Source organism: Xiphophorus maculatus, chromosome 20 (genome assembly GCF_002775205.1).
Source record: "Xiphophorus maculatus strain JP 163 A chromosome 20, X_maculatus-5.0-male, whole genome shotgun sequence".
Taxonomy (NCBI): Eukaryota; Metazoa; Chordata; class Actinopteri; order Cyprinodontiformes; family Poeciliidae; genus Xiphophorus; species Xiphophorus maculatus.
The window spans coordinates 339,069-351,975 of NC_036462.1; the positions used below are offsets into that span (position 1 = coordinate 339,069).

At 38.4% G+C, this 12,907-nt stretch overlaps 1 protein-coding gene across 7 annotated transcripts in view; it reads right to left on the reverse strand.

The window, feature by feature from the left end:
• The window catches only part of foxp1 (forkhead box P1), a 308,396-nt gene that overhangs the window by 75,152 nt on the left and 220,337 nt on the right, over nt 1–12,907 (reverse strand). For 4 of the 7 annotated variants that reach the window (XM_023325333.1, XM_023325331.1, XM_023325332.1 and 1 more), the window contains 2 exons: nt 2,689–2,826; nt 1,835–1,930 (listed from right to left, as the gene is read on the reverse strand). In XM_023325333.1, the coding sequence (XP_023181101.1) occupies nt 1,835–1,930; nt 2,689–2,826 (234 nt within the window). Of the gene's footprint in view, nt 1–1,834; nt 1,931–2,688; nt 2,827–5,124; nt 5,742–11,763; nt 12,007–12,907 lie in introns of those variants that run through there. The other 3 variants (XM_023325337.1, XM_023325336.1, XM_023325335.1) reach the window with 3 other exon arrangements.

A 12,907-nucleotide genomic window follows, 5' to 3' on the forward strand; every position in this document is an offset into this window, starting at 1 on the left:
TAATTTACTTTGTCCAAAGTGACGTCCATATCCGCCCGTCGTTAACAAATATTAAGCCGTTTGGCTTTGAGCAAGCCCCGTCGCAAGACGGAGAGGTTATTGGCGTAGAATTCAAGAAAAAAAAGAAGCTGGGAGCGCTCTTTGCGCTGATATCTCACAATTACATGCCTTTTCTCCCTCTGCATTTCCATGTTAATTACCAAGAAAAACCACTCTGATTTATATGCGCCCTGTTATTTTTCTTTTCCGTTTAGCCTTTCATTTTGTCCTACACACAGTTCACAAGAGCGGTCATCTTTTTTGTTTCAGACAACACGTGTACTGGATAAAAGGGTCAGTCTTCTCTTATAAAATATGTCTGTCATCAGCTTTAGCATCTTAGTTAATAAAATATTTAACAGGTGTGTGTATTAAGGGGTAGTAATTTTGGTCTAGTTTCTTCTCTTGAAATAAGACAATTCTAGCTTACAAATAACTTTTCAGCAAGATACAGAAGCTTGTTGTATGTGAATAGTTCCTTAATATTGCTAAAAAAAAAAAGGGTGGTAGTTCCTCTGGCAGATTATTTCACTTGTAACATGGGAAAAATGTCTTGTTATAAGTGCAATAAAATGCCAGTGGAACTACCACTTTTTAAAATCAATATTAAGGAATTATTGACTTAAAACAAGCGCCTGTATTTTGCGTAAAAGTTACTTCTGCAAGACAGTAAATAAGTTACAGATAACTTAATGCACTAAAATCTGCACTAGAAACTAGACTAAAAATAAAATAGATTTTGTGTTTTTGTTACTAACCCCTCAAAAGTTTGAACGAGATTCTTAAGGAGTGGAGCCAGTGACCTCAGAAAAATCCTCCCCTATTAAGGAGAAAAATGGCTAAACTGTGATACAAAATTCAGATTAAACCTAACTCTTTAATTACAGGAACCCTATCATAGAAAATCTATGGCATATCATTAAAAGGAAGATAAGAGACAACAAAGTAACCTGCACTTCCTTAACATGTTTGATGCACTATTCCATGCAATAGGAAGCCTGGCCAAATCCTGAGTGCATATTCTGTGCAGGTGTGTAAATATACTAATACATAACTGTCTTAAAGGGTTTTTTTTACATCAATGACAAACATGCAGCAACTGTCGCTACATGATCGTCGAGGAAGAGTGAATGCTGCAAATCAATGACTCAATGCAATGTGCTGGATTTCCTAGATAGAAACTTTTGATTAAATATCTAACCGAGCATACTGTCATGTTTGAGATCAATAAGAATGTGTGTGTGTGATGGAATTGAACATATTTTTTCTAAAGTGCCTTGTGAAGAGAGTTGAAATTTGGCGATATGTAAATAAACTGAACTGAACTCAATTTTGGGCTTTTCCAACAAAATTTACAGGAACAAGCCATTGAAATATATCACTGTAATTAACAAACCTACATACTATACCAGCTTTCCTTTTCTGAATTGAGTCATTTGAAATTGGTGAACCTGTACAATAAATTTTTGACTCTACCAGAAGAAACCCCCTCACCCCCTAAAAAAATTAGGAAATATTCCATATTTCACAGGGAGACAATTTCACAACTAGAGGCACCGTATTCTTAGCACAGTATCAGTCAGTTGTTAACATTTACCCAGCAATTCTGACATGCTAATCAGAAGCATGAGTGCACTTGATTCCCTTCCTCTCTCCTTCCTCATCAGTCTGCACTCTAAACCATAGTCTGAAAGACTGATGGAGTTCAGGGAGAACACACACATGCCTTCCATGCTCTCTCCATCTGGCCAGTCGTTTTGGAAAAGGCAGGCGGTCAGAGTGATGTCAGCCTTACCTCTTTGCTCTGCTTACTGCCTGCATGTTGCTGCTGCTGGAGGAGCTGGAGATGGAGCTGTTCCTGCTGCTTTTTGTAAAACTCTTGAAGTTGCTGCTGCAGAGGAAATGAGAAGGATGACCGAAAGAGTCAATGTTTTGCTCGCTTTGATGGGAAAAAAAAAAATCGAAGTTATTGCAGTTAACTAAAACAAACAAAATAACAAAAACATTGAGAACAAACATTTTTGTTAACTGAAGTAAACAAAAAATGTAATTAATGTGGTAAAACTATAACTACCTGGAAATCTGTCATGTGCTTATAAAGCTAAAACATATTGAAATAGGGGTATGACACCCTTTGTTTTTGTGACTATATAAGCTTTTCAAACTGATGTGAGTTTCATTTATTTTTTTCCCACACAAGTAGTTTATGCCAGCAAATTACGGCACACCATAATCCTCCTTACACTGAAAGTTGTGACAAAACACCAGTCAGTAGGTTGCTTAACAATAATTGAATATATTTTTGAAAGTGGTACATTATGTTGCGTATTCATTACCCAATCGATGTGTACCGTACATAATCACAACTCAATACTTTGACCTTTTTGAATTCTGCACCTAAAAATTAAACAAAGTATGAAAAAAACTAAAATTACAACTAATGAAATCTAAACTGAAATTAAACAATATTATAAATATATAAAAGCTAGCTGATATTATAAAAGCTAGCAAACACACTCTGAAAACTAATTAAAACCAACTCAATCAGTCAAACAAAAAGTCACAAAAAAATAAAGCTAAACTACAATGAAAAACCCAGAACTATTGTGTCTGAAAGAAGTGAGTCAGCGACAAAGTGGCACATTTTACCTGCTGTAGCATGAGGGCCTGCTGCTGCTGGAGGAGGACCTGGAGCTGCTGAGGGCTCAGGACTTGCTGCTGAAGAATCTGCTGCATTTGCTGTGGAGTTATCACTTGAGGTGTCATCATAGCCACTGACACTGGAACCTGCACAGACAAGTTGCAGTGAGGGGAAAAAAAAAAGCAAAAGCCAACTTACATTGTCTAAGGATACTAAATACTGAGTTACCAAATCCGGCCCACCACAGCTATTTCTGTGGCCCTCTAAACCTCTGAGAACATCAAGATAACAGTTGTGCTTAAATATAATTTAATAAATCAAATCAGTTTTGATTGATATGGCCAAATGGCATCAATGTGAAAAGATGTCAAATAGTATTTAATCTTAAGGAGTACAAATTGAACGCAGAGAAAGATATATTTTAATAATTTGTCAGTTCAGCCTGTCACAAAAAGCAATTAAACAATTAATTGTACAATTTTCATTTTGATGATTAATAAATTTTGATGGGCAACTTTGTTTACAGAGAGTTCATAATGGATTTTATTTATGATTTTGATTGTGTTTTCTTTCTGTTCCATTTATTGTTTTTGGTTGATTGATGTTTTATTTTAGATATTTAAAATGTTGCCCATTTCTAGTATTAAGTGTTCTGTACAAAATTCTGGTTCACTAGTGCTTAAGGCAGTGAACTTGCATTATTAGCTGTTATAAACATATCACTTAAAAAAGGTCTCAAATCAACAGAATTGTCCTATTATAATAATAGGATAATAATAATTATATCGTCCAGCAAAATTTAAGATTGTGCAACCCTGTCGTTAATAGGTAGTTTTATCAAAACGTTCTGCCACAACCGGCTCTTTGAAATTGAGTTTGCCATTCCTGGTGTAAAGGGATCCTTTGACTAAATCATGAGTCATATCCATTCCCTATCTTCACAAGTCAATCATTAAAAACAGAAATGCACTGTACATAGTCAAAAATACAGTCAACAAATAACAGAACATATCCCTGCAACAAGCAGGGATATGTAGTTTCAATGACTACTTGATCTGAAATCCCATCTTTAGACCCCTCTTTCTCACTCTCCATTTATTCGATAAGATCTGTTTTTGTTATAGTACCCTCTGAGATTGCTCTTTAAGCTAAAGTAAATGGACTGAAGTTAAATTGTGTTTTTTGTCACAGTCGCTCCGTTGAAACTCACAAAGGCACACAGATTCATACACACATATACAAATCTATGAGAAAACTGGGGTTAAGTGCCTTTCTGGGGGAAACCCAACACTTTCCTAATGCAAAACAACTTCTCTTCCCATTGATAAAACACAGTGGCAGCAGCATCATGCTATGGGAATGTGCTTGAGGTTGAGTTATGAACAGATATGGACTCCATTTATAAGCCAGGCAACTCCTGAAAGCAGCTAGGTGGACTAGGTGTTTATTTAGTATAAATAAGCATTGATGAAGTTGCTGTTTCAGTTAACCTCCCCACAATGCTTTGCTACATCACTGTCACTTTCACATGAACAAACCTGCTCCACTTCCCAAACAGCAACAAGTTGGAAATAAATATTGGTTGCTAATATAAGCCTGGTTTTATTTACCAGATCAATTTTGATATGTTAATAATAGACTAATATTGAACCAATACTGATCAGTTAAAAAATTACTAACATCGGCCGATATCCATATCAGTACCACTATATTGTTCTTCCCTAATTTAGGTGGATCAGTTCGTCATGTAAAGCATGATCATGGTTTAGAAAATTAAAGAGCAGTCATTCTAAATATGAACTTGTTATACTTTACTATATGCAGAGAAGAAAAGATCCTAAATGCTATAAAATGGACAAACAAAAGGAAAAAGGAAAATACTACTGAATTAAAATACAGATCAAAACAACAAAAATAACAGTATAGATTAGATCATTATGACTGTATTAAACAACATGTTTTTCTCTATTACGTTTTTAAATTAAAAGTGTTCTCACCATGTTGTATATTTGTGTCAATATCTTAAAACTGTGTGTGTGCTTTTTTAAGCATTTTGTGAGTTCCCACTGAGGATGTGAAAGACTGCATCCAAAACTCCTGTGGTTCACTCGCTGCACCCACTCGCCGTGTCATGTCCGACTATCTCATTAGAGACGCTGTCAGCGGCGATGTACTGTTTTAAAGATGCCGATAGCCCCAAGGAGGAGCAAGAAAGGGAGGACTAGGAGGAACCGCGGCGGCAAAAAACTCTAGAGGGCCTCTAATTCTTACAGGAAAGGTGTAAGTGCATGACTCCTCCAAACAAGTGATTTGTTGTGACATTGAGAGAGTGTCCACATTTGTCAGAGAGCCTTAATTGCTCCGATGACACGAGGCAGTCGGAGTGTGTCAGGGAACGCCGCCACTCGCCTCTGTGATGTGAAACGCCATTAAAATCCCCTTACCTTAACATTCAGATGACAAACAGCGAGGCATTGCGCTGGATGTTGTGTCTATTGTGCTTTTTTTGCGCGAAGACAGCGACAAGGAATACACAAGCACATCTCTGCTCCTGTCAACAGTCCATGCTGATGCTGACACCCCATCGTCACAGAGGAAGCCACATTTCCGAGCCTCTCAGAGCTAATGACAGCCCTTTGAATTTTTCATGTGTTTCTGAATGTAATTTAGCTGTTTAAGACTTTTTTTTTGGACATCCGTATAAGCTTAATTATTTTTCTTAGCATAGCATTTAAACAAAAACAAAGCCGTGCCATAGTCAGCAGAAGAAAGGAGCTGTGATATGAAATGAAGAAGCAGCTTTGATGCTCTCCACTAAGTTTTTTGAGCCGGACTACGGGGCCAAGGCCCCACCCAGGACCAACGGCTCCACTTTCCTCATTTCCAGCATCGAGGCGCAGGGAACAAAATGCAATATTAATTCCCCCTCGTGTTACGTCTGAATATGCAGTTCATCTTGTCTTGTTATTTGCGTAGCCACATCCCCCCCATTTCCTAATTTCACAGTCATTATCCACTGAAGTCCTTTTTTTCCCGAGCATCACTAATTTTGATGAACATTTTGAAGGTCAACGGAGCAGCCCCCGTCTTGCTGAGATGCGAGTCCAATATGTCCTATTACTATTATTAATGGATGCCTAGAGGATTAGAAATACCACCTGATTTTTTTTAGGTGTTTAATTCTACTGCATGTTTGTCTTTTTTTTAAGCAGGAAAAAGTTGCACATATTTGATGTGTATTTGCCTCATGATTGTGATGATGATATGTAACAAAATGTAATGTTTAGTGCTCGTTTCTTAATTGATGAATGCATAATGTTATGATATAAAGCAATTTGAACTGCCTTGTTGCTGAAATGTGATATAGAAATAAAATTTTCCAAAATAATATACATATTTTAGGAGGCACCAACTGCAGCTGGTGGCTCATTTAAATAGCCTGGCACGCCAATTTTTACCAATACCAATTTATTTTTTTTTTTTAATAACTGATAATCTTAGTTAATTGAAAAACATTTAAAAAATATCTGGGAAGGACTGGGTTTGTAAATCAAGCTGTGACTAATAAACCATCATACAAAACCATGCCTGATTTGGTTTTATCATGTCCTTGATGAAATACACTGGAATTGAATTGAAATATGTGAAAAGTTAGCCAAACTACTAAATTAACTAAACTAACCTAAAAACAATCTGTTCCTTTAGTCTTTAATTTTTCAAATTTGGAAAACAAACCAAACTTGTACAACAAGGTCTGTCTATCAGTCCTTTCTCACAGCAGATGGAAAAGGAATAGTGTCTGATTTTCAGAACGTTGCAGATGTAGATAAGATTGGTCGATAATAACATGCAAGTATCGTCTGATTGTACAAAATCAGGAAAACCGGTTCACTCCTACATTTGTTTTCTTGTAACTCCACAATAATGCATATCTCAGTAGGAGAAAATGATAATAAAACTCAAAGGTAACAGATGCTTTACAATCCTAGGCGATAGTCCATCCTTCAGCGTAACAGTGTGAATTCATGGTTTCACACTTTGTTTTTGTCAGGCTCATAGTAACTACAGCAAGAGCAGCTTCCTCTCTATGCAGAGGCTATTACAGACCCCCATTTTATTACCCATTACTACTGAGGTCATTAGCAGCAAGAGGGATTGTGTGCTTCTTAACCTATTGATCAATGTAACTACTATCATTTAATCCTGTGCTAAAGGAGTGAGAAAATCTCCCTGAAAGGAGGGCAACGCGGAGGGAGGAAACTATTGAGTAGAATGTCCGGGGGGAGGGGGGGGGGGGGGGGGGGGTGACATGGGTGGGAATGGGCCAAAGGGGGAGAGGGTACTTTAACTGTTAAATACTGCCTTGGCCACTGTATCGTGCCCATTTAACGCAAAAAACACACAACGCCAGTCGCCATTTAGAGCACTCCCTCACAGTGCCCCCACCCCTAAAAAACAGGATCAGAAGCGGGCTAATAACTGGAGGAATACACAGAGCCTAGCTCTACGAGAGGTGTGTGTGTGTGTGTGGGAAAAAGAGGACACTCCGAGGATGCCAGAAATAGCTGACGTTTATGAATTTCACGAAGGTGTGGCACTCTCCAGGTGCCTCCCTGTACGTAAACATTCAAAAGAGCTGGAACATTCTCACACAGCTGCAGAGTAACTGGAGGCAAAATACTGTACCAGCACGGGCCTGCTGGCCAAACATACTCACACACGCAGACAGAAACAGATGCACAAATGTAAACTGTGGTATGTTCGCAGCAACCAATACAGACAGACATTTGCAGCTCATAAAATACTGCATAGCAAAAGAATATAGGAAACATATGTTGTATTTTGACATATATATATATATATATATATATATATATATATATATATATATATATATATATGTAAATCCACTATACTTTCCCTACTTAAAAAAACAACAAAACACTTAGAGAAAACAAATTCAGCTATTTGGAAATAAGTCCACAATCAAAACTAGAGCTGGCAAGCTATAAGTGGTGGAACAATCCACTAATTAGAAACCTATTAGCATTTTTTTTAATAAGGTTGAGTGATCAGTGTAATAAATTCCCCTTCAATAAGCTGCTAGCAAATCTAAAAAGTGTTTTTGCTATGAATTCCATCAAAGTAGCAACAATGAGTCTTATAGATAATAATTTCATAGCTATAAAATCACATTTATATTTATAACAATACGTGTAAATCTATATACATAACTATAATAGCTCATATGTTGAATCATTTTGGCAACAGAAGGAATTTTAGTTGTACTTTGATCATTTTTCCTTTCATAACTTATCAAATACATGTGTTAATAGAGGGATGCCATCATATATTTTTCAGGGTTATAACATTTAGACTTAGACTTAGACTGACATTATTGTCATTTTGCATGCACAGGGTGTATACAGAACGAAATTTCGTTGCATACGGCTCAGGACAATGTTTTGAGCTTTCAATGTTGTGAGGTTACTCCAGAATAAAATAAAATACAGTATAAAATATGAATATAAATATAAATATAAAATATAAAGTGCAGGAATGACAGAACACTGGGAGAACCTCATGGATGTCTATGCTTAATCGCAAGCCAGAGGCCAAACTAGGTGTGAAGGAACAGCGGAAAGAGCTACGTGACAGTCGCTGTCAATACGCACATATGCACGCACACATTAAATGAAGGAAAAGAAGGTGAACATCAGTGAGACAGTCTCCTGCACTGGTCAAAAAGGTACAGTAAGGCTGATAGAGAAGTAAAAAGAGAAAAAAAAATGTATCAAATTTTCTTTCATGCTCCCTGGGGTCATCTTGTTTTCTGGGTGGGGGGAATTAATCAAATAGAATGGAAAAGAGAGGGAAAAAAAACCCTCTCCCCCAAAAGAAACAAATAAGCCCTGAAGAAATCAGACCGGAGTCCGTTCGTCTGTTGTTTTTTTTTTTTTCTACTTTGGCCGACTGTAGCGCGACAGGAAGAGGGTCATGGGGAAGAAACGGCTTCCCATGCCGACTATGATCTTGCCGACTATGATCTCCTGCGTGGAAACATTGCCAAAATGAGGATTTCACGGCAGCTATTGTATTCAAGTGATGTGTGAACATAATTAGCCGCTGACAAGACTGGAAGGACTAATTCCATATTAGCCATTCAGGTTGATTGAAATCTCTCATGTGGAGAGCATTTTCTTCCCTCAGACAGAGACACTGCAGATTTTTACAGTACAATAATAGCTTTTTTTTTGTTAAACGGAATACAGAATATTGAAAATTCTTCAGCAGGACAATCATTTCTAATTAGAACAACAAGTTTAAAAACAATAAAAAATGAGAGAGCAAAGCAAAGCAATTTGTCAGCTCACCTCATCTGAGGGGTGTTTGCTTTTTCCTCATCATCCACAATCAGGAAGTTTGGTAAATATTTACAGCCAAAATAATCGGGGTGTTCACAGCCACGTTTAGTTTAGTTGCGCTGTATATTCTGGGTTTTATTTCTGGAGGCCGATGGGGCCACAAAATATCAACGGCAACTGTAAAAATAAAAAGCTTCAAACTGCATTTTAATTAAAGTGTCAATTATAAATAAACAAGTTCTTCTAGCAGAGCCCCCCAAACCCAGCGTTCGGTTTAAACAAACTCCAAAGTGAAACGAGTCAGCCAGCAATATTGAAAGCAATACTGAAGGCAGGTGACTTTTTTGCCTCTGACACACACATTTTGTCCCTAACATGAAGAAAATTTTATATATTACAATATTACATTGACATGTTTCTTAAAACTAAGCATATTTTATTGAATTTAAACTAAAAAATGAGAAGTTTTGACTAAATCTGATGCACTGATTAATTTAAACTTGAATTGTTTTAGAAGTGTCCTGTTATTTTTTATTTTTCAGGCCATTCCTCCAGGTATGTATTTCACACCTTTTAGATAAATATAAGATTTAGCTAATATATTCAGTCTGACTGTTCCTACACACACACCGCTGCTCACAGTCTTCACCTTTGCACTGTAGCCGTAATCTGCATGCCTGTGTTCCACAGTTCACCACCTCGGCATGGTCGCAAAGCGCCACACGCTTTCAGAGGCATTGTTTGAGTGGGTTGAGATTTAATTAAGATGGCAGCCCCTAAAAAAATCCTCCTCAACTAGAACTGTAGTCAAAGCCTCATACAAGGCGGATACATCCCTCGTATGGATTGTTTCTATTTTCTGCCGGCTAATCCTCGTTTCCATGACAGCAGACGCAAGTTTTGCCGCTTCTTTCCAAGTTTCTTTATGCCGTTCATATTAAAATTTTATTGAAATATGCAAACAGCAACTTAAAAAGCGTAAAAGTGAATAATTTTCTCTCTAACATGTCAACAACCTGACATCCTCAACTTTGGATGAGAGATAAAAGCAAACTTCCTCATTGTGTTATCTTATTGTCATTTGGCATCTCAACCTTTTCAGGCATATGTCAGCTCGAGTGTAAAGTTAATGGCCTTTTTTGTGAAAGAGAGATGTGCATACTTCAAGTGCTACAGAAAAGGAAGGTGTGGGGGAAGCCGTTTCCAAGTGAAAACACGTTTGTTTTCACTTGGAAATACCAGCGAGTAACAGAAGACGGCAGCTGGTGATTCCCTATATCACTTCCAAACTATTCCCTTGTCTGGAAGGGACTGCTTTGTACTGACAGGGGGTCAGTACAAAGCAGACCCAGTGAGTTAAACGGGTGGGGGTGCATCCCACCACCCCTTCTTTTTTTTTCTTTGGGTACACAGCTAATATTTGATTCTCTATGTGGTGGTTTTAGAAATGACAGGTGCTGCAACTACACATGTAACTCTCTTGCCTGAAAGGGCTAATGCACTACTAATGAACAATAAATCAACTTTGATTACAAACTGTCAACCCAATCAGCTCGCAGTCCAACACTCCCCTCTTTACTTGCCACCCCCCCAAATAAACTTCGCTAGTCCCGGCCACACGGCTGCATGGCATTACGGTGAGAACGCTGCAGCTCCTCCGTCTGCCATCCCCCATCTTTTTTTTTTTTTTTGAGCACTGATGCAAGGAGTTGAAACTTTATAAAAAACAAAATAAAGCAGAAACAACGTTAAATGTAAATGGACAATAAACAACAACACTTTTCTTAGTTTTGTTTGGAAGAGAAGTAGTGAAAAAGTTTTTTTTTAAGGGAGAGAAATCTCAAAGAAAAGCTTCATGCACTCTAAACTTTACAGCGGGATGACATGTGGAGTGACAACATAGTTTGTGGTGACTGTGTCAAATATAGAGCTGTCTCCAACCTCCGTCTTAATTCGCTCTGGCACCCTGAAGAGAGTGAGAATTAACCAGTACTGCAGCTGGGAGTGAGAAAAATATATGTATACAATCCTCACAAATGCACACTGAAGAAACCCCAGAGGAAAACATGTTTCAAGTTTTTACCCTTGAGGATTTTCTTCAACAAGAAGTGAAGAATTAATAGTAATAATAATAATAATGAAAAGTTACGTGTAAAAAACAGACAGCAACTCATTCCCTGTTTTTCTAAGAACTTTCCGTAATTCAAAGAGGAGGCAGCAGACCACCAGATCCTAGAACTGGTTGACTGTCAGCAAAGTAAATAAAACTAATCAAACACTGCCAGAAGTTCATAGAAAAGCTTATATAAAGCGCATATATTTTTTAACTTTCAATAAAAACATTCACTTCCATCAAGCAATAAAACAGCAGCGCAAACAAGTAAACAAAAACATCTGGATTAAATTTTCTAAAAAGCAGCACATGCACATTCAGTCTCCGTGTAGAACCCGGCCCAACACAATACGATGATATCACATCTGCTATCATCTTTCTCTTACTGGTCTCTGTGACAAACTAAATCCCGGGATAACTCCTCTGCTTCTACGAAATGGCATGACAGAAATAAGCAGTTACTATGACATAATGTCAGCAGCGGACAGACAACAAAGCTCCTTCCTCCTTCACATCCTCCGGTCAAATTAAATTGTCAAGTTCTTTTTTTTTGTTAAACACAAGAAAGCTGGCAAAAATCAGACAAATCAATCATATTGACAAACCTGACAAACTCCATTTAGCTGGCAGGGTAAACAAGAGTGCCGGGCCACGCGGTGCGGAGTGAAGCAGAGCGGAGAACTCAGCGGAGAGCGAAAGAGAGAGAGTGAGACAGTGAGCGAGCGAGAGAGCGAGTGAGAGAGAGAGACAGAGAGTGAATGAGAGAGGCGCTCAGTCGGGCTTGGAGAGCAGGGCAGGTTGAGGAGAGGCGCTGCCGAGACTCCAGCCTTACTCGGGATACGGACAGATTGCACGCGCGAGGTTGTTCCCCGGCTGACAAGATACAAAACTACCCAATCAACCACGCCCTTCTCAACCAATCACAAGCAGCCCTGTCTAAACATAATCAATTCAAATCGGGGTGAAAAAAAAGCATGTGGGTGTGGGGGTTGGGGGGGTATTGCAGGTGAAACTGTGTCTTTGTGAGGGGGCCCCTTTAAAAAAAACAGAGAGCAATGAAAGAAAGAGAGGGAAGGGAAGGGTGTGTGTGTGTGTGGACGGGGGGGGGGGTGGGGGGGGGGGGGGGGGGGGGGGGGGGGGGGAGTCACAGTTTATGGCTGTTAACCCTTTGACCCTTTTCCTGGGACTCTGGCCGTGCCACTGAAACAATGGAGGCTTACAGAAAACAGGCCTTTAATTAAAGAGTAGATAAGTAAACACAGCTATGCGGTAGAAAGAAAGAAACCGGCGGCCGCTATCAGTGCCTTTATTGTTCGTTTAAATGGTAATGTTTACACAGCCGCAACAAAATCACGACTCATTTGAACACAGCAACTACACACAGCAACTTCATAAAATTCTCACAAGAGACAATACACTATTTATCTTAACAAACAAAACATAGCATATGTACTTCTGAAAACTTTGTTTAAAATGCAATGTTTTGAGTAGTCAGCAAAAAAAAAAAACTTAAAGTATTTTTGCAGTTTTTTAAACTCTTATCCTGCAGTTTGCCTTCAGAAAAGCTTAAACCCATTTACATTAACAGCTAAGGGTAGAGCAGCTACAGTGCAATCCATCTAATTCCACCCCCAATGAGAGCAATTAACTGTCATGATATCATCACACTCTCCAACACGCCATGTGCACTCAGCTAGGGTAAGAAAACAAGACCCTGCCACCTACTGGGGATCTTGGTCAACTCACCTT